This window comes from Scyliorhinus canicula, chromosome 9 (genome assembly GCF_902713615.1).
Source record: "Scyliorhinus canicula chromosome 9, sScyCan1.1, whole genome shotgun sequence".
NCBI lineage: Eukaryota > Metazoa > Chordata > Chondrichthyes > Carcharhiniformes > Scyliorhinidae > Scyliorhinus > Scyliorhinus canicula.
Window position 1 is genome coordinate 101,218,493 of NC_052154.1, and position 21,397 is coordinate 101,239,889.

Here is a 21,397-nt window from a genome sequence, read left to right on the forward strand (position 1 = left end):
GCGTCGGCTGGTGTGGTCCTCAGCCATGGCCAATGCGGAGATGGTCCCCCCTGCGCATGTGCTGGGATGACGTCAGCACACGGGTGGCGCCAAGCCCCTTCACCGCCGGCCGGCACGGTGCAAATCACTCCGGCCTAGCCCCTGAAGGTGCGGAAGATTCCGCACCTTTGGGGCGGCCCGAAGCCGGAGTAGTTCATGCCACTCCTCGGCGCCAGGACCACCCGCGCCGCCGGGTAGGGGAGAATCGTGCCCTGGTGTCAGACCTCTTACTGTAACATTTGAGAGACAGAGGGATGGATTCTCCGCCGGGGGATGCACATTTCACCAGCAGCCTGGAGGTTTCCCGACAGCATGGGGCTGCCCCACAATGGAAAACCAGCCGGCGTAACGGAGCATCCCGACGGCAGGGTGAAACCGAAATGTGGCGCAGCGGGACAGAGAAACCCAGCCAGAAACTGCAGGTTGTAGAACAGGTTCAACTGACTGAATGCACTATTCTCGTACATTTGTGAAGCTCAATATCTGCTATAATGATACCAAATGGCTGCCAGCCTGACCTGAAATTGTGTACCTTGTGTTGCCTTATTCCCTATTTTCTTTTCTTTTCATGTACTAAATGAGCTGCACGCAGAGAAATACTTTTCACTGTACCTCGGTACACATGACAAGAAACAAATTCAGATCCAGAATTGAGACTAATCAAATTAGAGAAACAAATCAAAGAAAATCACGCAACACATACGTGCATTCCCACTGTGTGTCTACTAATCCTTGACCGTGAACTTACGCGGGTGGCCTCCGTGGTCCTCAGGGGGGCGCGGGGGATCTGGCCCAGGGAGTTGCCCCCATGGTGGCCTGGTCCGTAATCGGGGCCCACCAATCGTGCCTGTGCCGTGGCAGCACTCTATTCCTCTGCGTCGGCTGGTGTGGTCCTTCCCCAGAAAAAAACATCAACTGCAACTCGCTCTTTCAATTTTGGCACAATTCCCAAATGGGAATGAGACAAACTCTGCATCAATGAATGGGCTGGCTGTGGCTGTCTTGTGTTAATTGCCGAAGCGAATGCCGGATGATTTGTCCATATTTTTTCACTTATTTGGTTTGTCTGTCCTGCACTGGGATTTGAACTTACTTTATCTCAGTGGTACAATTTCTGCAAACTGAGAAATATTGGAAACTAAGGCCTGAGTCAAGACCACAGAAGACCAAAGATACAGTGCTAACCGTGCATTTTTGTTACCTGGTGGATAGTAGTCAGTCAGTTTTCCTGGAGAAGAAGATTTAAAAATGTAATCAATAATAAACAGGATGGAGATTTTATGACATTCCCGTGTTTAAACAACTGAAAGGAACAACACCAAATAATATTTGCCACAAATCTCATCTGCTTTTTGAATGGTCTAACATTTGAGAGACAGAATCTTCAGGTTGTGGAACAGGTTCGACTGACTGAATGCACTATTCATGTACATTTGTGATGCTCACTAGCTGCTATAATGATACCGAACGGCTACCGCCTGACGTGAACTTGATTCTGATCAAATTAGAGAACCAAATCTAAAAACAGCACACAACACATTTATTAGAACCTCTCACTGTTTTGATTCTGGGACAATGGTCAATGATATGGTCCCCGCATTTCCACTGTGTGTCTACTAATCCTTTACCGTGAATTTACGCAAAGTGGCAAAACTCCCAGAGAAAACATCAAAAGTAACTCGGTGTTTCAATTTTAGCACAATTCCCAAATGGGAATGAGACAAGCTCTCATGGTCTGGGTGTGGCTGTCTTGTGTTCATTGCTGAAGTGAATGCTGGATGATTTGTCCATTTCTTGTCACTTATTTGGCTTGTCTGTCCTGGAGTAGGATTTGAACTTACTTTATCTCAGTGGGACAATTTCTGTGAACTGTGCTCCAGCTGACAAATTAAAATTTGGGCCTAGTGAAACTGGGGCCGGAGTCAAGACCACCGAAGACCAAAGAGATATATTTGTTACCTGGTGGATAGTAGTCAGTCAGTTTTCCTGGAGAAGAAGTTTTAAAACTCTAATCAATGATAAACAGGATGGAAATTTTATGACATTCCCGTGTTTAAACAACTGAAAGGAACAACACAAAATAATATTTGCCACAAATATCATCTGCTTTTTGAAGGGTCTAACATTTGAGAGACAGAATCTGCAGGTTGTGGAACAGATTCGAATGACTGAATGCACTTATTCATGTACATTTGTGAAGCTCACTAGTTGCTATAATTTTTTTTTTAATTTGGAGAACCCAATTAATTTATTTTCCAATTGGCCACGCTAAATTGCGTGGCCAATCCACCTACACTGCACATCTTTGGATTGAGGGGACGAAACCTATGCAAACACGGGGAGTATATGCAAAATCCACACGGACAGTGACCCAGAGCCGGGATCGAACCTGGAACCTCGGCGCCATGAGGCAGCAGTGCGAACCACTTCACCACCATGCTGCCCTTACTAACTGCTAAATACTAACTAAATACCAAATAGCTGCCAGCCTGACCTGAAATTGAGTCTGATCAAATTAAACAGCCAAATCTAAAAACATCACATAACACATTTATTGGAACCTCTCACTGTTTTGATTCTCAGGCATTGGTCAATTATTTAGTCCGTGCATTTTCACTTTGTGTCCACTAATCCTTTGCCATGAAACTGTAACTCGGTGTCCTCTCATGTGTACAATGTAATTCACTGTAAACTATGGAAATAATATTACAAATAATCTAACTGGTTTCCTGTCAAGGACAGCAGACAGCAGATTATCCAGTGTCAGTATAACTCACGATCACAGGTAGAAAATGTTTCCATTTACACATTTGTGTGCTGACGGTATGGCAGCTTATTTCAATAATTGGTGTGGATGACATTGTGGTCACACAATGCACACGGGACCAGGTATAGGAAGTGTAATGATACTCTTATGTCCAAGGATACAAAAGCTCGCCATGTGTTTGAAGAGTAGATGTCCTTGTTTTTTCGGAAAAAAGGCAGACAAATTGTGTGTGGGAACCTCCCACCAATCACTATGTGATGATGATCTGTTTTTCTGACGTACATTGCAGGGTAAATATTAACCAAACATTATCTAAATAATACCCCTGTACTTTTCTGACATAATGCTGCTTGGCCATTCACTTTGACACAGCAGGGCAGATGGGGTGTACATTTAACATCACATGCAAAGCACATCACCTCTGACAGTGCCGCACTGTCTCAGTACTGCACTGGAATGTCAGTGTTGATGGCTGCGCTCCAGTCCTGGGGTGGGAATTGAGCTCATCACCTTTGCCTCAGAAACAAGATTTCTTCCAACTGAGTCACAGCCGAAACTGTAGAATTCGGACATATTGGAAATCGGGGCAGGGGAGAAAGGTTCGGAGGTGAAACATATTTAAACTCTAAATAGCTAGATTTTGTTTACCTGGTGGAATGTGCTGAGTTGGTTTAACTGAAAAAGAAGAATACAAGCATGATCCAATATGAAAGGGAACGGAGATTGTTGCACACAAACTTGTGTAAAGAACGACGGGGACAGAGTAAATAATTTCTGACAGAAAGACTATAGAGTGGAAACAATTATAACTCAGTCTTGAATATTTGAGATAGTCTGACTCCTTTAAGAGGCGATCCTTCATGTACCAGGTGAGCCGCCTGGAATTCTCCCCACCTTTGGGGGCTACGCGCCGGAGCGGTTGGCACCAGAAGACTGGCGCAAAAAACCGGCGCCCCCGGCAGCGGGGCTGGACGAAAGGCTTTCGCCGGTCGGCGCATGCGCCGGCGGTGATGTCAGCGGCCAGCTGCTGCTGACGTCACCACTGGCGCATGCGCGATGTGGGTTTCTCTTCCGCTTCCGCCATGGCGGAGGCCGCGGAGAGAGAAAGAGTGCACCCAGGGCACTGGCCCGGAGTCTGAGCAGGAGGCCCCGATCGCAGGCCAGGCCACCGTGGGGGCACCCCCCAGGGTCCGATCGCCCCCCGCCCCCCCCAGGACCCCGGGGCCTGCTCGCGCCGCCGATCCCGCCGCCACCAGATGTGGTTCAAACCTCGCAGCGGCCTCCCAGCGGCGGGACTTCGGCCCATCCGGGCCGGAGAATCACCGCAGGGGCCTCGCCGATTAGAGTGGCGAGATTCCCGCCCCGCAACTTCCCAGGTGGCGGAGAATCTCTGTCATGGCGGGGGCGGGATTTTCGGCGGCCCTAGACGATTCTCCAACCCTGCTGGAGGTCGGAGAATTTCGCCCCAGATCTGTTACAAAAGGAAAAGGTTTTCAACCTCTGGAGGAAGGAAGGGTGGCTTCTCGGAGGCCTGCAACACGATGAAGAATCAACCAGAGTCGAATAGCTATGCCACAATTCGAGAAAATTGATCCATTTTATCCGGGGGGTTGTATGTTGGGCCAATACCTCGAAAGGCTTCGATTTCTTTTTGCTGCCAATGAAAGCAGGGCAGAAGATTCACAAAAAGTTACATTACTCACAGTTTGTGGCCCACTGTCGTGGTATAACACTGGCTGCAACTGGATGCAGCTTAGATCAAAAAGATACTCCAGACCTTGAAGTTAGTTCAATCAGGTTTATTGAACTAATAGCACAGTTCTCGGTGAGTTCGACTCTCTGCTAACTTAAGTGTGGTTACTCTGTCTAACTGAACCAGACTAGCTCTTAGCCACGTGCTGGAGGTGCGAGATTGTAACAACACCCTTGACTGACTCTTCAGATGTTTATCAGTAGAAAGAGGCGGAGTGTGAGTGCCTCATGTCTATTATAGTCAGATCCCAGCCCTGAGTGTCCTGCCTGCTTATTGGTCATGTCCTGTTCTCTGTGTAATTAGCTGCTTGTCTGGGTCTGCCTGTATATTGTTATGTGTGTGTCTGCATATCATGACATTTCCCTTTTTTTATGTTTGGATGATATAAGTGAACGCATTTACAAGATTAGGCCAATATTAACATACATACATGCAGTGGATGTGAACATATGCACATGTGAAAACAGCTGTCTAATGCGAGAACACAGAACAAAGCAAACAGAATAAATGTTCATAAGTTTAGTCTCTGTGGTTTGCGCCTGATCCTGGTCGATCGCCGGAGAGATGATAGTGGAGACGGCAGCGCCTTGATGGGTGGGATTGAAGCCTGACTGGTGGCCTCATGAGCCGAGGTATCAGGAGGTGGTAAAACAACAGAAGGAAACGGAGAAGAATGTGGTTGCGGGCAGGCAACTTTGCGCAGTGCCCGTCTGTTTCGCCGCACAACAGAATCATCAGCCAGATGCACAACATATGAGATGGGGGCAGCCAGTCGAACAACGACAGCTGGAGCTGACCAGCCTCCATCGGGGAGCTTGACCCGAACAGTGTCTGACGGGGATATCACGGGCAAATCGGTGGCTGAGCATCATAGCCCTGTTTTTGCCGGTTTCAGAGTTGCTGCACCTTCTGCAGCACCGGGAGGTGATCCGGGTTGGGCAAGTGTATGGCTGGAAGTGTCGTTCGCAGGTCCCTGTTCATCAGGAGGTGAGCCGGCGACATGCCAGTGGACAGTGTGCTCGCCCTGTACGCAAGCAAGGTGAATGTCAGACGCAGAATCCGCGGCCTTGCAGATGAGCTGCTTCACTATGTGCACCCCTTTCTCAACTTTTCCGTTGGACTGCGGATAGTGTGGGCTGGAAGTGACGTGTTTGAACTGATACTTCTGGGCAAACAGAGACCATTCATGGCTGCTGAAGCACGGGCCATTGTCACTCATGACAGTGAGTGGGATACCATGACTGGACAACATCTCCTTACAGGCCTTGATGACGGTCCGAGGTGTGAGTTCTGAGAGCTTCAGAACTTCAGAGTAATTGGAAAAATAATCAATGATTAACACATTATCACGACCATTTGCATGAAAGTGGTCGATACCAACCTTGGACCATTTGAGTTTTCGATTTCATCCTGCTGAAGTATCTCCTTACTCTGCGCTGACTTGTAGCGTTGACAGATTGCGCAGTTAAGGACCATGTTCGTGATGTCCTGGCTAATCCCGGGCCAGTAGACAGCCTGCCTGGCTCTGCGTCTGCACTTTTCCACACCCAGGTGGCCCTCATGGGTTTTATGGAGGGAGCACCAAGCTCTGGAGACTGTGTGGAATTATAATCCGGTCCAGCTTGAGGAGGATACCATCAACCACCGTTAGGTCGTCCTTTACATTGAAAAATTGAGGGCACTGCCCTTTTTGCCAGCGATTGGCTAGGTGTTGCATAACACGCTGCAAGAGGGGACTTTGGCTGTCTCCGCACGGATACGAATCACCTTCTCATCATATGCCGGGTGGGTGCTCGCACACAGCTGCACCTGGGACTCAACCTGTGACTCAATGCGCCGGATGTTGATGTGCTGGATTTGGGCAGCACGGTAACACAAGTCGATAGCACTGTGGCTTCACAGCGCCAGGGTCCCAGGTTCGATTACCCGCTGGGTCAGTGTCTGTGCGGAGTTTGCACGTTCTCCCTGTGTCTGCGTGGGTTTCCTCCGGGTGCTCCAGTTTCCTCCCACAGTCCAAAGACGTGCAGGTTAGGTGGATTGGCCATTATAAATTGCCCTTAGTGACCAAAAGGGTTAGGAGGGGTTATTGGATTACGGGGTTAAGGAGGAAGTGAGGTCTTAAGTGGGTCGGTGCAGACTCGATGGGCCGAATGGCCTCCTTCTGCCCTGTATGTTCTATGTTCTTTGTCGTTCAGTGGTTCACTAGGCACGGTGATGGAGCGGGACAGTGTATCGGCAATGATGAGCTCCTTGCCAGGCGTGTAGACCAGGTCAAAGTCGTACCTTCTGAGTTTGAGGAGGATGCGCTGCAACCGAGGCATCATGTCATTAAGGTCCTTGTGGATAATGTGGACCAGGGGCCGTTGATCCGTCTCGACCGTGAATGTCGGCAGGCCATCGGCACAGTCGTGAAACTTGAGAATGCAAGTGAGGAGGCCGAGGCATTCCTTCTCTGTTTGTGCATACCTTTGTTCAGTGGGCGTCATTGTCCTTGATACGTAGGCAACCGGTGCCCAGGATGAGGTGTCATTGCGTTGCAGGAAGACCGCACCCATGCCATCCTGGCTCGCATCTGTCGAGATTTTTGTTTCCCTGTCTTGTTTTGTTATGCTCTCGACGTAGCATAAGCTGCTTCCTTGATGTGCATTCTGACAAAGGAAGGTTCAGACTTGGAGATAGCTTTAACACATTTATTAAACTGTTAACAATTCTCCTACTTGGATTCGACTGTCCTGTTAATCCTGCAGCAGCTACTCAGACTGACCAACCAGTCTGCTACAATCCACGTGGTGGGTGTGATGTGTTCAATCAACCCTGTGTACTCACTAAGTGTCTCCACTGGAAAGAGAAAGATCATGTGTGCTGTGTCCTTATATATGGGTTGGTGTAATGCCCCCCTGTGGTAGTGTCACCTCTGTGTGTATCGTGAATGCCCATTGGTCATGTCCTATCTTACTGACATATTGATTGACTGTCTGTGTGTCATGATGTCTCTGGTGTAATGTCTCTGGTGCTCCCTCTAGTGTATATCTAGTCTTAGTGTATTTGCATTAACCCCTTGTATATTTACAGTGATGCATATCACCACATGTCTGGGTCGAAAAATGCCAATACGGGTGCAGTGGTGAGCTTGGTTTTCAGCACCAACTACTCTGCCTGATGGGCCGCCTTCCACTCAAAGGCAGTGGACTTCTCCACTAGGTTTCGTAGGGCCGTGGTGTGTGAGGCCACGTTTGGGATGAACTTGCCCAGAAAATTGACCATGCCCAGGAAGCCCAATACCGCCTTCTTGTCTTCCGGGACCTTCATGGCCGCGATGGCCTTGACCTTGTCTGTGTCGGGGCACACACCCTGCTGAGAGTTCTGGTCTCCTTGGAACTTGAGTGTCGACATGCCAAAGCAACATTTGGCCCTGTTCAGCTTCAGGCCATTGTCGTGGTCATGGCGGAATACCTGCTGGAGATGGTAAACATGCTCCTCAGGGGTCGTGGACCATATGATGACATCGTCCATGTACATATGAACCCCTTCGATGCCCCCCATCATCTGCTACGTGATGTGATTAAATATCTCCGATGCCGAGACGATGCCGAACAGCATACGGTTATAGCAGTACCTGCCAAACGGTGTGTTGAAGGTGCAGAGCCTTCTGCTGGACTTTTCCAGCTGGATTTGCCAGAATCCATTTGATGCATCTAACTTCGTGAAAAACCTTGCATGTGCCATCTCACTGGTGAGTTCCTCCCGCTTCGGGAGGGGTAGTGTTCACGCATTATATTCCAGTTGAGATCCTTGGGATCAATGCAGATGCGCAGGTCTCCAGAAGGTGCTTTAACACACACACCATCGAGCTGACCCAGTTAGTCGGTTCGGTTTCCTTGGAAATGATGCCCTGTTGCTGAAGATCCTTGAGCTGTTCCTTCAGGCGCTCCCTCAGCGGTGCCGGGACCTGGTGTGCTGCATGGACCACTGGCATGGCATCAGGTTGCAGTAGAATCTTGTACCGATATGGCAAAGTGCCCATCCCGTCAAACACATCTGAATTCTGAATGAGGATGTTGTCAATGGCAGCTTGAAGATCCACATTGGAGGATGTCATTGAATAAACCCGTTGCACCAGGTTTAGCTTTTTGCAGGCATGCCAAAAAGGGATGCCCTGTCTGGCTTGACAATTTCAAACCTTAGTCGTGCATGGGTGCTCCGATGGGAGACGAGTAGATAGCATGACCCCAGTGCATTACCATTATAGTCCAGGAGCCTTGTCCTTCCAGGCTACTGGAAGGACCTTGGGGGGCTTCTTGATGCGTTTGAAGTCTGCCTGTGAGAGGAGGTTGACAGAAGCACCTGTGTCCAGTTTGAACTGGATGGAGCAGCGGTTGACCTGCATCACCGCACACTGGTCGTCCTCCGAATCCACAGCGAGGATGGACTGAATGCGAGATGAGTTAGTTGTGGCATCTTCACGTGTGATAATGACGCCCACTCGTGAGGCGGACTCCAAGCACTCGTCCTCTGGATCTGTTGTCCTGCCAGGATCAGAATCCTGTAATCGTCATTGCACATTCTGGACGCGCCGTCGTTGGAATTGGGAACACTGACCTCTGACTGGTGGTGCAGACCTGCACAAGGCGGCATAGTGTCCAGGCTTCCCGCAGTTTAAACATCACCTGTCTTTTGCAGGGCAGTGTCCCTTTAAAAGGACGTTGCCGCAGTTCGGGCATGTCATGACGTCGGCGTCATGACGCAATATACGCTGTTGCACATGCAGAGCGGTCGGCAGACATCTGCACCTGCGCAGTGTGGGTGTCGACTGCTTCGTTATCCCCTTCACATCGCGCATGCATGGGGCTCCGGGAAAAGCTTGCGAGATGGCCAGTGTCTTCAATGCTGAGGCGTGCATCCGGAAGATGACCTGCACACTCTGCCTTGTGGGAGCCATGTTTCTCATTTTCAGCTGATTTGTGCTGGGCATAGCAATTTTTTGCGTGCTCATGCACTGTACATATTTCAATCGCGACTGGCAGGGTCATATGCTTGATTTTTAAGAGCTGCTTTTTCAGAGGATCAGAGTGAACTCCAAACATGATTTGGTCTCTGATCACAGAGTCAACAATATCACCAAAGTTACAGGGCAGCGCTAGCAGGCGGAAGTTAGTTAATAAGGCATTGAAAGATTCATCTTTACCTTGAAGATGTTGCTTGAACATGTAGCGCTCGAAGATTTCATTGGTGTCAACTTCACAGTGACTATTAAACTTGTCCAGGATGGTCTGAAACTTTGTCTTGTCTTGGCCTTCGGTGAAGTTAAACGAGTTGAAGAGTTCGATGGCTTGATCACCCGCTGTTGAGAGGAGAAGCACAATCTTTCTTGCATCAGACGCACCCTCGAGGTCTGAGGCTGCGATGTACAGCAGAAACCTTTGTTTGAATGTCTGCCAGTTGGCATGAGATTGCCGGAGGTCCTGAGTTGGTGAGGAGCCTAAATCTTCTCCATGGTGCCGGGATACAGTTGCTGGTCGTCACGGAATGGACAGAGGTAAGCCACCTGAAATTAGTAGTCTCCTTGTATCATGTTGTGTTAGGTACACTGGTATAACACTGGCTGCAACTGGATGCAGCTTAGATCAAAAAGATACTCCAGACCTTGAAGTTAGTTCAATCAGGTTTATTGAACTAATAGCACAGTTCGCACAATTCTCTGTGAGTTCGACTCTCTGCTAACTTAAGTGTGGTTACTCTGTCTGACTGAACCAGGCTAGCTCCTAGCCATATGTTGGAGGTGGGAGATGGTAACAACACCCTTGACTGACTCTCTAGATCAGGGGTGGGCAAACTTTTCCATGCAAGGGCCACATTCAGAAATTCACAATTCACAAAGGGCCGCATAGTATATTAAGTAAAATAATTACTTTACCCGGTTATGATTCTGGGCGCCTCATATAGAACATAGAACAGTACAGCACAGAACAGGCCCTTCGGCCCTCGACGTTGTGCCGAGCAATGATCACCCTACTCAAGTCAACGTATCCACCCTATAACCAGTAAGTAACCCAACAGCCCCCCCCCCCCATTAACCTTAAAAAAATAAAAATAAATAAATAAATAAATTCTTTTTTAAAAAAAATTTTTTATTTTTTTTAATGACTTGGTGGGCCGCAGAAATACCTTTGGTGGGCCGCATGCGGCCCGCGGGGCATAGTTTGCCCACCCCTGCTCTAGATGTTCATCAGTGGAAAGAGGCGGAGCGTGAGTGCCTCGTGTCTTTTATAGTCAGATCCCACCCCTAAGTGTCCTGCCTGCTTATTGGTCATATCCTGTTCTCTGTGTCCATTAGCTGCTTGTCTGTGCCTGCCTGTACATCATTATGTTTGTGTCTGCATATCATGACACCCACAAACTTTTAACATTGTAAGAAACCTATCATCTCTTGAGCCTCTGGATAATAAATCCTTTGACCAACTGGTGCAACAAGTGAAAGACCACGATAATCCCCGGCCCTCCATTATAATGCAGCGCTATAAATCCGTGGGTGGCACAGTATCACAGTGGTTAGCACTGTTGCTTCACAACGCCAATGTCCCATGTTCGATTCCCAGCTTGAGTCACTGTCTGTGCGGAGTCTGCACGTTCTCCTCATGTTTGCATGGGGTTCCTCCGGGTGCTCCAGTTTCCATCCACAAGTCCAGATGACGTGCTTGTTAGATGAACTGGATATTCTGAATTCTCCCTCTGTGTAGCCGATCAGGCTCCATAATGTGGAGATCAGGGGATGTTCACAGTAACTTCTGAAGGGGGCGTCCAGTGATGAGACCTCTTAAAACTGAATAGCTAGGATGGCACTGGAGCAGTTACATACATAGATACATAGAAGATAGGAGCAGGAGGAAGCCTTTTGGCCCTTCAAGCCTGCTCTGAGATCATGGCTGATCATCCAACTCAATGGCCTAATCCTGCTTCCTCCTCATAGCCTTTGATCCCATTCTCCCCAAGTGCTACATCCAGCCGCTTTTTGAATATATTCAATGTTTTAACATCAACTACTTCCTGTGGTAATGAATTTCACAGGCTCACCACTCTTTGTGTGAGGAAATATCTCCTTCTCTCTGTCCGAAATGGTTTACCCTGAATCCTCAGGCTGTGACCCGTGGTTCTGGGCACACCCATCATTGATAACATCTTCCCTGCATCTACCCTGTCTAGTCCTGTTTGAATTTTATAAGTCTCTATGAGATTCCTCCTCATTCTTCTGAACTCCAGTGAGAACAAACGCAACCTAGTCAATCTCTCCTCATATGACAGTCCCACCATCCCTGAAATCAGTCTGGTAAACCTTTGCTGCACTCCCTCGCGAGCAAGAACATCCTTTCTCAGAGAAGGAGACCAAATCTACACACAATACTCCAAGTGTGACCTCACCAAGGCCCTGTACAATTGCAGCAACACATTTCTGCTTCTATACTCAAAACCTCTTGCAATGAAGACCAACATACCAAAAGCCTTCATTACCGCCTGCTGCACCTGCATGCTTATCTTCAGCGAATGGTGCACAAGGACGCCCAGATCCTGCTGCACACTCCCCTCTCTCAATGAATGACCATTCAGGTAATAATTTGCCTTCCTGTTTTTGCTTCCAAAATGAATAACCTCACAATTATCCAAATTAAACTGCATCTGCCATTGCTTTGTCCACTCGCCCAACCTGTCCAGATCTTGCTGCAGGATCCCTGCATCCTCGTCACAATTCACCCTCTCACCTAATTTGGTATCATTTGCAAACTTTGAGATGTTACATTTTGTTCCCTCATCCAAATCATTGATATATATTGTGAGTAGCTAGGGTCCCATCACTAGTCGCTGTGGTACCCCACTGGTTACTGCCTGCTGTCATGTGAGGGTGCCTTGAAAAATTGGATGTTTAAGAAACATACCTTTAAGAAATGAGGCTGATCATATTACTGAAGTGATGTCACAGCAGGGGAACCTGAGCTTACTTCTGCTTTTTGAGAGTTTTAGTTTCAGTTTGAAGAAAGCTTGGGTGTGGCTGTAAGCTGCATTGCTGGTGATCTCTGCCATGAAGGACTATCTTTTAATCCTTTGGTGAAATTGGAATTATAAAATGGTCTCAGTATTGAATATAAATCTAATGTGCTTTTGTTTGAAGAATTTGTTAAGTCTTTTGGATGTGTAAAGGAACAGTTTGCAGGATTGGGTAGTGTTGTATTATTTTCGGGGTTATCTTTGAAGTAAGGGGTGTTAAGAGATCCAATGTTTATTTAAAAGGTTAATTTGAGTTCATGGAATAAACATTGTTTTGTTTGAAAAACCACATGTCCATAATTGTAATACCACACCTGGGGAACAAGCCGTGTGCTTCAAAAGCAACAATTCATGAAAGGTGGGGGTTGGTTGAACTCCATGATACATTTTGGGGTTCTGAAAACACCTCTCCCATAATACTGCCAATTTGAAAATTTGAAAATCACTACTCTTTGGTTACTCTCTGCCAACTAGTTTTCTATCCACCTCAATACATTTCTCCCAATCCCATGCACTTTAATTTTGCACAATAATCTCTTATGCAGGACTTTGTCAAATGCCTTCGGAAAGTCCATATATACCACATCGACAGGCTCCCCTTTGTCAACTGTACTGGTTACCTCTTCAAAGAATTCCAACAGATTTGTGAAGCATGATTTTCCCTTCAGAAATCCATGCTGCCTCTGACTGATCCTGCCACTGCTTTCTAAATGTTCCACTATAAAGTCTTTGATAATGGATTCAAGCATTTTCAACACCACCGATGTTAGGCTTGCTGGTCTTTCATTCCCTGCTTTCTCTCTACCCCCCTTTTTGAATATCGGAGTGACTTGAGCTATCCTCCAGTCTGCAGGGACAGTTCCAGAGTTTATAGAATCCTGGAAGATGACCACTAATGCATCCACTATTTCCAGAGCCACCTCCTTAAGCACTCTGGGATGCAGATTCCCAGGGCCTGGAGATTTATGCGCCTTCAATCCCATTAGTTTTCCCAGCACCATTTCTCTACTAATGTTGATCTCCCTCAGTTCTTCCCTCTCACTAAACCTTTCATTCTCCAACATTTCTGGTATCTGATTGTACGTAAGTTAGTTAATTAAGGGTTGAGATTAATTTTCGAACGTATACCTGGTAATCATTATTAACCATTAAACTTGTATTTTAGAACAGAGCAGTGATAATCATGTAAGCTCTGGCTTCAAGCAGTGGCCACAATGCATGATGGGATTTAGGCTAGCTAGCTTGCCCATGTTTTTCAGGCACAGGGGATGTGTGCTCAGCAGATTATATAGTGGATGTAAACAGGTTTTATGAGAGGCTCCCAATATCCTCTGAAACAATCCATGAAGTGAAGAGGATGCCAGTTCTGACATCCTGTCCCTCGCTGGACAGGAGTTGACTGCGATATTGGGATGGAGAAAACAACTTAAAATGGACATAGAACTTTGGTAAACAACAGGTGAGAGGATGAGACTTAATCGCAATTCTATTGGATAAGTTTGAATATGACAGCTTCAGGGATTGGATCGAATCCAACTGGGAGGGGCTTTTGATTTTTGGTGTGTTTTTGTCACTGTTCAGCAGATCGATGTTGGCATTATCCAGGTCCATCTCTCGTGTACACAAAACCAAGCTTGAGTTAATAAAGCCAAAGATACAGTGACAACCATATTTTTTTTTTACCTGGTGGATAGTAGTCAGTCAGTTTTCCTGGAGAAGGAGTTTGAAATTTTCAATCAATAATAAACAGGATGGAGATTTTTGACTTTTGCCAGTTGAAACAACTGAAGGGCACCGCACAAAATAATCCATTTTATTTTCCTTTCATGTACTAAATGAGCTGTTTGAGCTGCACGCAGAAAAATACTTTTCACTGTACCTCGGTACATGTGAAAATAAACAAATCTAGCTCCAGGACTGAGTCTGATCAAATCAGAGAAGCAAATCTAAGAAATGACACGACACAATTATTAGAACCTCTCACTGTTTTGATTCTAGGACAATGGTCAATGATGTGGCCCGTGCATTCCTGCTGTATGTCTACTGATCCTTTATCATGAATTTACACAAAGTGTCAAAACTCCCAGAGATGACATCAACTACAACTCGCTCTTTCAATATTGGCACAATTCCCAGATGGGAATCGCCCGGGGCTGGTGTCAATCCTGCCCCCACCGTATCCCGAATTCTCCGCCCCCCGAGATTCAGTAGGGTCGGGAATCGTGTTGAGCCGGTTGGCGGGCCCCTCGCGGTGATTCTCCGGCCCGCGATGGGCCGAAGTCCCGCCGCTGACAGGCCTTTCCCGCCGGCGTTGTTTAAACCACCTCTGGTACCGGTAGGATTGGCGGCGCGGGCAGGCTCCGGTGTCCTGGGGGGGGGGGAGGGGGGGGGAGGGGCGATCTAACCCCGGGGGTGCCCCCACGGTGGCCTGGCCCGCAATCGGGTTCCACCGATTGGCGGGCGGGCCTGTGCCGTGGGGGCACTCTTTTTCTTCCGGCCCCATCATGGCCTTCACCGCTGACGCTCTGGTGCATGTGCGGACTTCCGTCGGCCGGCGAAGGCCTTTCGGCCCCGGCTGGCGGGGAGCCAAAGGCCGTTTGCGACGGCCGGCGGATCGGAGACCGCTCTGGCACGGGCCTAGCCCCTAAAGGTGCAGAATTCCGCACCTTTGGGGAGGCCCGACGCCAGAGTGGTTCATGCCACTCCGTCCCGCCGGAACCCCCCGCCCGGCCGGGTTGGGGAGAATCCCGGCCAAGATAAACTCTGCATCAACAAATAGTCTGGGTGTGGCTGTTTTGTGTTCATTGTTGAAGTGAATGAGCTGTCCATTTGTTTTTCGCTTATTTGGATTGTTTGTCCAGGAATAGGATTTAAGCTGACTTTATCTCAGTGCTACAATTTCTGCGAAATGAGAAATTAAAATTAAGGACCAGTGAAACTTGGGCCCGAGTCAACAACACAGAAGACCAAAGTTACAATGATGACCGTGCATTTTTTTTACCTGGTGGATAGTAGTCGGTCAGTTTCCCTGGAGAAGAAGTTTGAAAACTTTAATCAATCATAAACAGGATGGAGATTTTTGACTTTCTCCTATTTAAACAAGTGAAAGGCACAGCACAAAATAATCTTTGTAACAAATCTCGTTAATGCCAACAGTAATCGTCATCTTTTTTGAATGGTCTAACATTTGAGAGACAGAATCTGCAGGTTGTGGAACAGGTTCAACTGACTGAATGTACTATTCATGTACATTTGTGATGCTCACTAGTTGCTATAATGATACCAAATGGCTGCCAGCCTGACCTGAAATTGAGTCTGATCAAATTAGAGAACCAAATATAAAAAAAAATCACACAACACATTTATTAGAAACTCTCACTGTTTTGATTCTGGGACAATGGTCAATGATATGGTCCGTGCATTCCCGCTGTGTGTCTACTAATCCTTTACTGTGAATTTACGCAAAGTGGCAGAACTCCCAGAGAAAACATCAACTGTAACTCGGTCTTTCAATTTTAGCACAATTCCCAAATGGAAATGAGACAAACTCTGCACCAATGAATGGGCTGGCTGTGGCTGTCTTGTGTTCATTGCTGACGTGAATGACGGATGATTTGTCCATTTCTTTTCACTTATTTGGCTTGTCTATCCTGGCGTAGATTTCAACTTACTTTATCTCAGTGGGACAATTTCTGTGAATTCTGTCCGAGCTGGCACGTTAAAATTTGGGCAAAAATGGAAACTTGGGACTGAGTCAAGATCACAGAAGACCAAAGATACAGTGAAGACCGTGTATTTTTGTTACCTGGTGGATAGTAGTCAGTCAGTTTTCCTGGAGAAGAAGATTTAAAACCTTAATGAATAATAAACAGGATGGAGATTTTATGACATTCCCGTATTTAAACAACTGAAAGGAACAACATCATCTGCTTTTAGAATGGTCTAACATTTGAGAGACAGAATCTGCAGGTTGTGGAACAGGTTCGACTGACTGAATGCACTATTCATGTACATTTGTGAAGCTCACTAGCTGCTATAATGATACCGAATGGCTGCCAGCCTGAATTGAAATTGAGTCTGATCAAATTAGAGAACCAAATCTAAACAAAATCACACAACACATATTTTAGAACCTCTCACTGTTTTGATTCTCACGCATTGGTCAATTATTTTGTCCGTGTATTCTTGCAACTGAGTTACGGCTGAAATTGCAAAATTCGGACATACTGGAAATCGGGGCAAGGAGAGAAAGGTTAGGAGGTGAAACATATTTAAACTCTAAATAGCTTGATTTTGTTTACCTGGTGGAATGTGCTGAGCAGGTTTAACTGAAAAAGAAGAATACAAATATGATCCAATATGAAAGGGACGGAGATTGTTGCACACAAACATGTTTAAAGAACAGCGGGACAGAGTGAACAATTTCTTCCAGAAAAGCTAAATATTAGAGAAACAAAAATCACACATTTATTGGAACCTCTCATTCTTTTGATTCTCAGCACTTTCAAGCCAATGAAGTGTGTTTGAAGTGTAGACATCTTTGTTTTTTTGGGAAATCGGCAGAAAATTTGTGCATTTCCTTGCGCTGTTGTGTTATGTTGTGTTATGCACTCTGGGTTAACAGAGGCTGCAATTCAATGCAGCTTTGACCAAAAGATACTCCAGACTTTGAAGTAATTTCAATGTGATTTATTGAACCATTTGCACAGTTTTCTATGAGTTCGACTCTCCTGCTAATCTTGCTATATTTACTCAGTCTAATTAACCAGTCTGCTCTAAGCCATGTGGTGGGTGTGATGCTTCTCATCTGCCCCTGTCCTACTCTCTAAGTGTCGCCTGTGGAAAGAGACAGAGCATGAGTGCCCTGTCCTTATATATGGGTTATGTAATGCCCCCTTGTGTGAGTGTCACCTCTGGGTGTCTTGACTGCCCATTGGTCGTGTCCTATTCTATGTGTTCATTAGCTGTATGTCTGCTTGTCATGACTTCTCTGGTGCTCCCTCTAGTGTTTACTTAGGTTAATGTATTTACATTAACCCCTTGTATATTTACAGTGATGCATAACACCACACGCGCTACAACATTGGTTATGAGAATAGGAAAACGTTTTAAACCTTGGAGGAAGGAAAAGTGGCCTTTCAGATTCCTGCAACACGGTAAAGAATCAACCAGAGTCGAATAGCTATGCCACGATTTGGGAAAATCAATTCAGTGAGGGTACAGCAGAGCCTGAGAAAAGGAAGAGTGACCGTCAGTCACAGAGTCTCGAGCCCTGTGTGGGGGAGGCCATCCTCAAGGGTGAGACAGACTGAACTGAGCTCTCAAAAAATCATTGGTGGCCCAGTGATTATTCAGCGTGGAAGAAAAGTCCAATGTTTATAAGTTCAACACCATGGAGTTAAGCAAGACCTCCCCCCCCCCCCCCCCCCCCCGCCCCCCGCCCCCTGCCCACTGAAACTGTCCTTATTATTAATGGCCATCCAATGAAACTGCAGGTTGATACATGTGCTAATTCAACAGTGGTAGGAGAACAGACATATATGTATCTACAAGGAGGGCCGCAACCCATCAGGCTCAGTCGGACAATGGCCACTTTAACAACCTCTGAAGCCACGAGGATAACAGGTACGGTGTCAAATCCAGTGTCATATCAGCACCTGTCTGCCCAGTTGACCATAGTTGTAGTAAAAGGTCACAGACTAAGCCTCATGGGGACAGATTGCCCAAAAAAAATCAAGCTAAATTCATCATCACCGGCGAAGATTCCAGGAACGTCTGTACATACCAGGAGGTCTTTCAGAGAGATTTGCTTTGAAGGGGTGAAGGTCAATATTTACATTGACCCTCAGAGGGAGATCAGTGGGAATGGGGTTAAGCTGGTTTTTCGCTCGTGCTTGTTCTCTCACCGCCTGCTGCAAACACAGTCTGGCAGATATGTCGTTCTGGTATAATGTGGGAGCGCTGCTACCAAGCCATTCTTAGTAATGGATTGTGAAGTTCCCTCATCCTGTCTACATTCAGTGCTTCTTCCAAGTGGTGTTCAATGAGGTGGAGCTCTTCTGCCTCAGCTGAAGAGGGTGGTAGCTGCTAGGGAATGTTTTACTTGAAGCTGCTGTATTCATGCAGTCCAGAGACATGTTGAGGACTTCCAGAAACATGCCCTTGTGCCGTTACACCACCGTGCTGCCATTTCTGTCGAGTCATAGTGCCAGTGGACAAGACATACCAGGGGATGGTGATGTTGGCTGAAAGATATGCGGCGGGATTCTCCGTTGCTGAGTGTAAAGGCGGGATTCTCCTCTTAACTTCCACCAGTAGGTTACAAGTACCTAGAGTTGTAATATTTCTGCATTAGAGTCACTCAGTCTGCAATCTGTGTTTTAGATATTCGGTTTTATTCTCAACTTCATCAAATCTGTTTTGTTAATTAAGTTTGTGCGAGCTCCAATGTCTAACTTTACCTTTACAGGGTCTCGTTTATTTTGAGCGGTGTAATCCACTCATCCATCTGAATTTTTAGTGCTCTATGTCGACCAGTATTTTAATTAATTATGTTCACAAAGTCAGAGCCTTCAAAGTCAATTGGTTCATCAGTAATTTCATGTTGTCTGTTCAAGGCTGCACTTTGTATAATTGATGAATCGCTGGTTTTTGTAGCCTTACCTCGTAGATTAACACTCTTTGGTTTCTGTCTTCTTTCATTGAACAGGCATTGCTGCACAATGATCTTTTCTGTCACAAGTCTTGCCGAATGCAGGGCATTTTCTCGGACCGAGCATTCTGCTGCTCGTCCGGCACAAAATGATGTGCTCTGAAATGTTTTTAAAATGGCTGCCGCTTAGACCATGATTCTGATTTTGCTGCGACACAGCAATGATGGCATGAGTCATGCCCTGTTTTTTCCCGCCACTTTTTCGTGTATGGATCTCAATGATCTGCTTTTGTGCTATCTCACTGGCCTTGCTAAGTTTAAATTGCTTTCCGTCAGCAATCGCTTGTGTAATTTATCACATTGTAAACCAAATTTGATTTGGTCTTTTATCAATGACTCATGGAGGTCTGCAAAATTGCAGGATTGCGCTTTGAGACGAAGATCCGTGACAAAACAGTGAAATGTTTTGCCCGATTTTTGCAGTCTCATCCTGAACATGTATCGCCCGAATGTTTTACTTTTTGAGATGTGGAGATGCCGGCGTTGGACTGGGGTGAGCACAGTAAGAAGTCTTACAACACCAGGTTAAAGTCCAACAGGTTTGTTTCAAACACGAGCTTTCGGAGCACGGCTGATTCAGATTCACCTGAAGAAGGAGCCGTGCTCCGAAAGCTCGTGTTTGAAACAAACCTGTTGGACTTTAACCTGGTGTTGTAAGACTTCTTACTTTTTGAGGATAGCAATTGTTATTGAATTGCTCGATTATCTTTAAGTAGCTCTTCTTGACTTCTTTCGAAGTGAATTGAAAGGTATAGTCCAAATCAATTGCTTGGGGACCAGCTACTGTCATTAGGAGCACTGGGCGCGATTCTCCCAAAACGGGAGAAATCGTAAAGCTGCCGTAAAACCCGGGCGGGTTTTACGGCAGCGCGCCCCTTCCCGACCGGGGACCGATTCTGGTCCCCGGTCGGGGCTAGCAGCCCGACGCCGTAGGCTCCGGCAAGACGGGCTTAACGAAAATCGTTAAGCCCGCTTGCCGGAGTTAGCGCCGGCTGACGCGTAATATGATGTCAGCCGCGCATGCGCAGTTTGGAAGACTCCAACCCGCGCATGCGCGGGTGACGTTATTGCGTTTTTGCGCGAAACCCGCGCATGCGCGGGCCGGGTTGCCCCTCAGCCGCCCCGCGAATGGATACTGCGGGGCGGCGGAAGGACAAGTAGTGCGCGGGCATCGGGCCCGCTGCCCGCGATCGGTGCCCACCGATCGCGGGCCCATGGCACCCTTGGCACGGCCGTGGTACGGCCGTGCCAATCGGTGCCATGGTTATTAATAGCGAGTTTGTGACGCCGTTTTTGCGAACGGCAAGACCAGGTGTGTTTGCCGTTCGTAAAAACGGCGGAAAGGGCTGGGACTTCGGCCCATCTAACAGCTGAGAATCGCTGCCGGCCGTAAAAAAACGGCGGCAGCGATTCGGTTCGGGACTTCGGCGGGGGGGGGGGAGAATAGCGGTAGGGCGGCAAAAATGTCGGGAAGGCCCTCCCGCTATTCTCCCACCCGTCGTGGGGGGCGGAGAATTTCGCCCACTATTTTTCACTTGTCTCAAGCTTCTTGGAGACCAAGAGCCTGCACGTAAAAAGTGAACTGTTGCTTGAAAGCACACCAGTTCACATCCACATTACCAGTCGTGAGTAGTGAGTAGTTGGCTGGGAGTCTTCAATGCTTCCATCTCGCTTCGACGGTCCTGGTAGTATTTAGTTTTAGAGCCGATTTTCTCAGAGTCTCCGAGTATTCCTTTGTGCCTTCTTGATGTACCTAACTTTCCCTAACTGTTCGTTTTCGACATCCACTCCTAGGTACCGTGTAAAGTTCTTTGATTGGGCTGATGTTGAATCTTGATATTGTGGTGTGAACAAAGAACATTAGACTTTGTTTCATAAACAAAGTTAATTATTACGAGCACTACACTAACGAATTACAAAATTTTCTAAGATTAATACAGTTTGAAATAATGATCTAACACTAACTTACACTGAGATACTGCAGAGCTAATCTAATATGCGACTGCTACAAACATCCTCTCTAACTAACATCCTCTCCTGGAACACATGGTGTGTCCGTGTCACGTGTCTGCATACGCACACCACGTGG

At 47.0% G+C, this 21,397-nt stretch overlaps 1 protein-coding gene across 1 annotated transcript in view; it reads right to left on the reverse strand.

Annotated features, from left to right (window-relative positions):
* Positions 1-1,133: 1,133 nt before the first annotated feature.
* The window catches only part of LOC119970924 (leucine-rich repeat extensin-like protein 2), a 206,988-nt gene continuing 186,724 nt past the window's right edge, over positions 1,134-21,397 (reverse strand). The window contains exons 38-42 of the mRNA XM_038806034.1: positions 16,898-16,924; positions 16,402-16,428; positions 15,598-15,624; positions 3,455-3,481; positions 1,134-1,267 (exon numbers count right to left, since the gene is read on the reverse strand). Coding sequence (XP_038661962.1) covers positions 1,134-1,267; positions 3,455-3,481; positions 15,598-15,624; positions 16,402-16,428; positions 16,898-16,924 — 242 coding nt within the window. The remainder of the gene's footprint in view (positions 1,268-3,454; positions 3,482-15,597; positions 15,625-16,401; positions 16,429-16,897; positions 16,925-21,397) is intronic.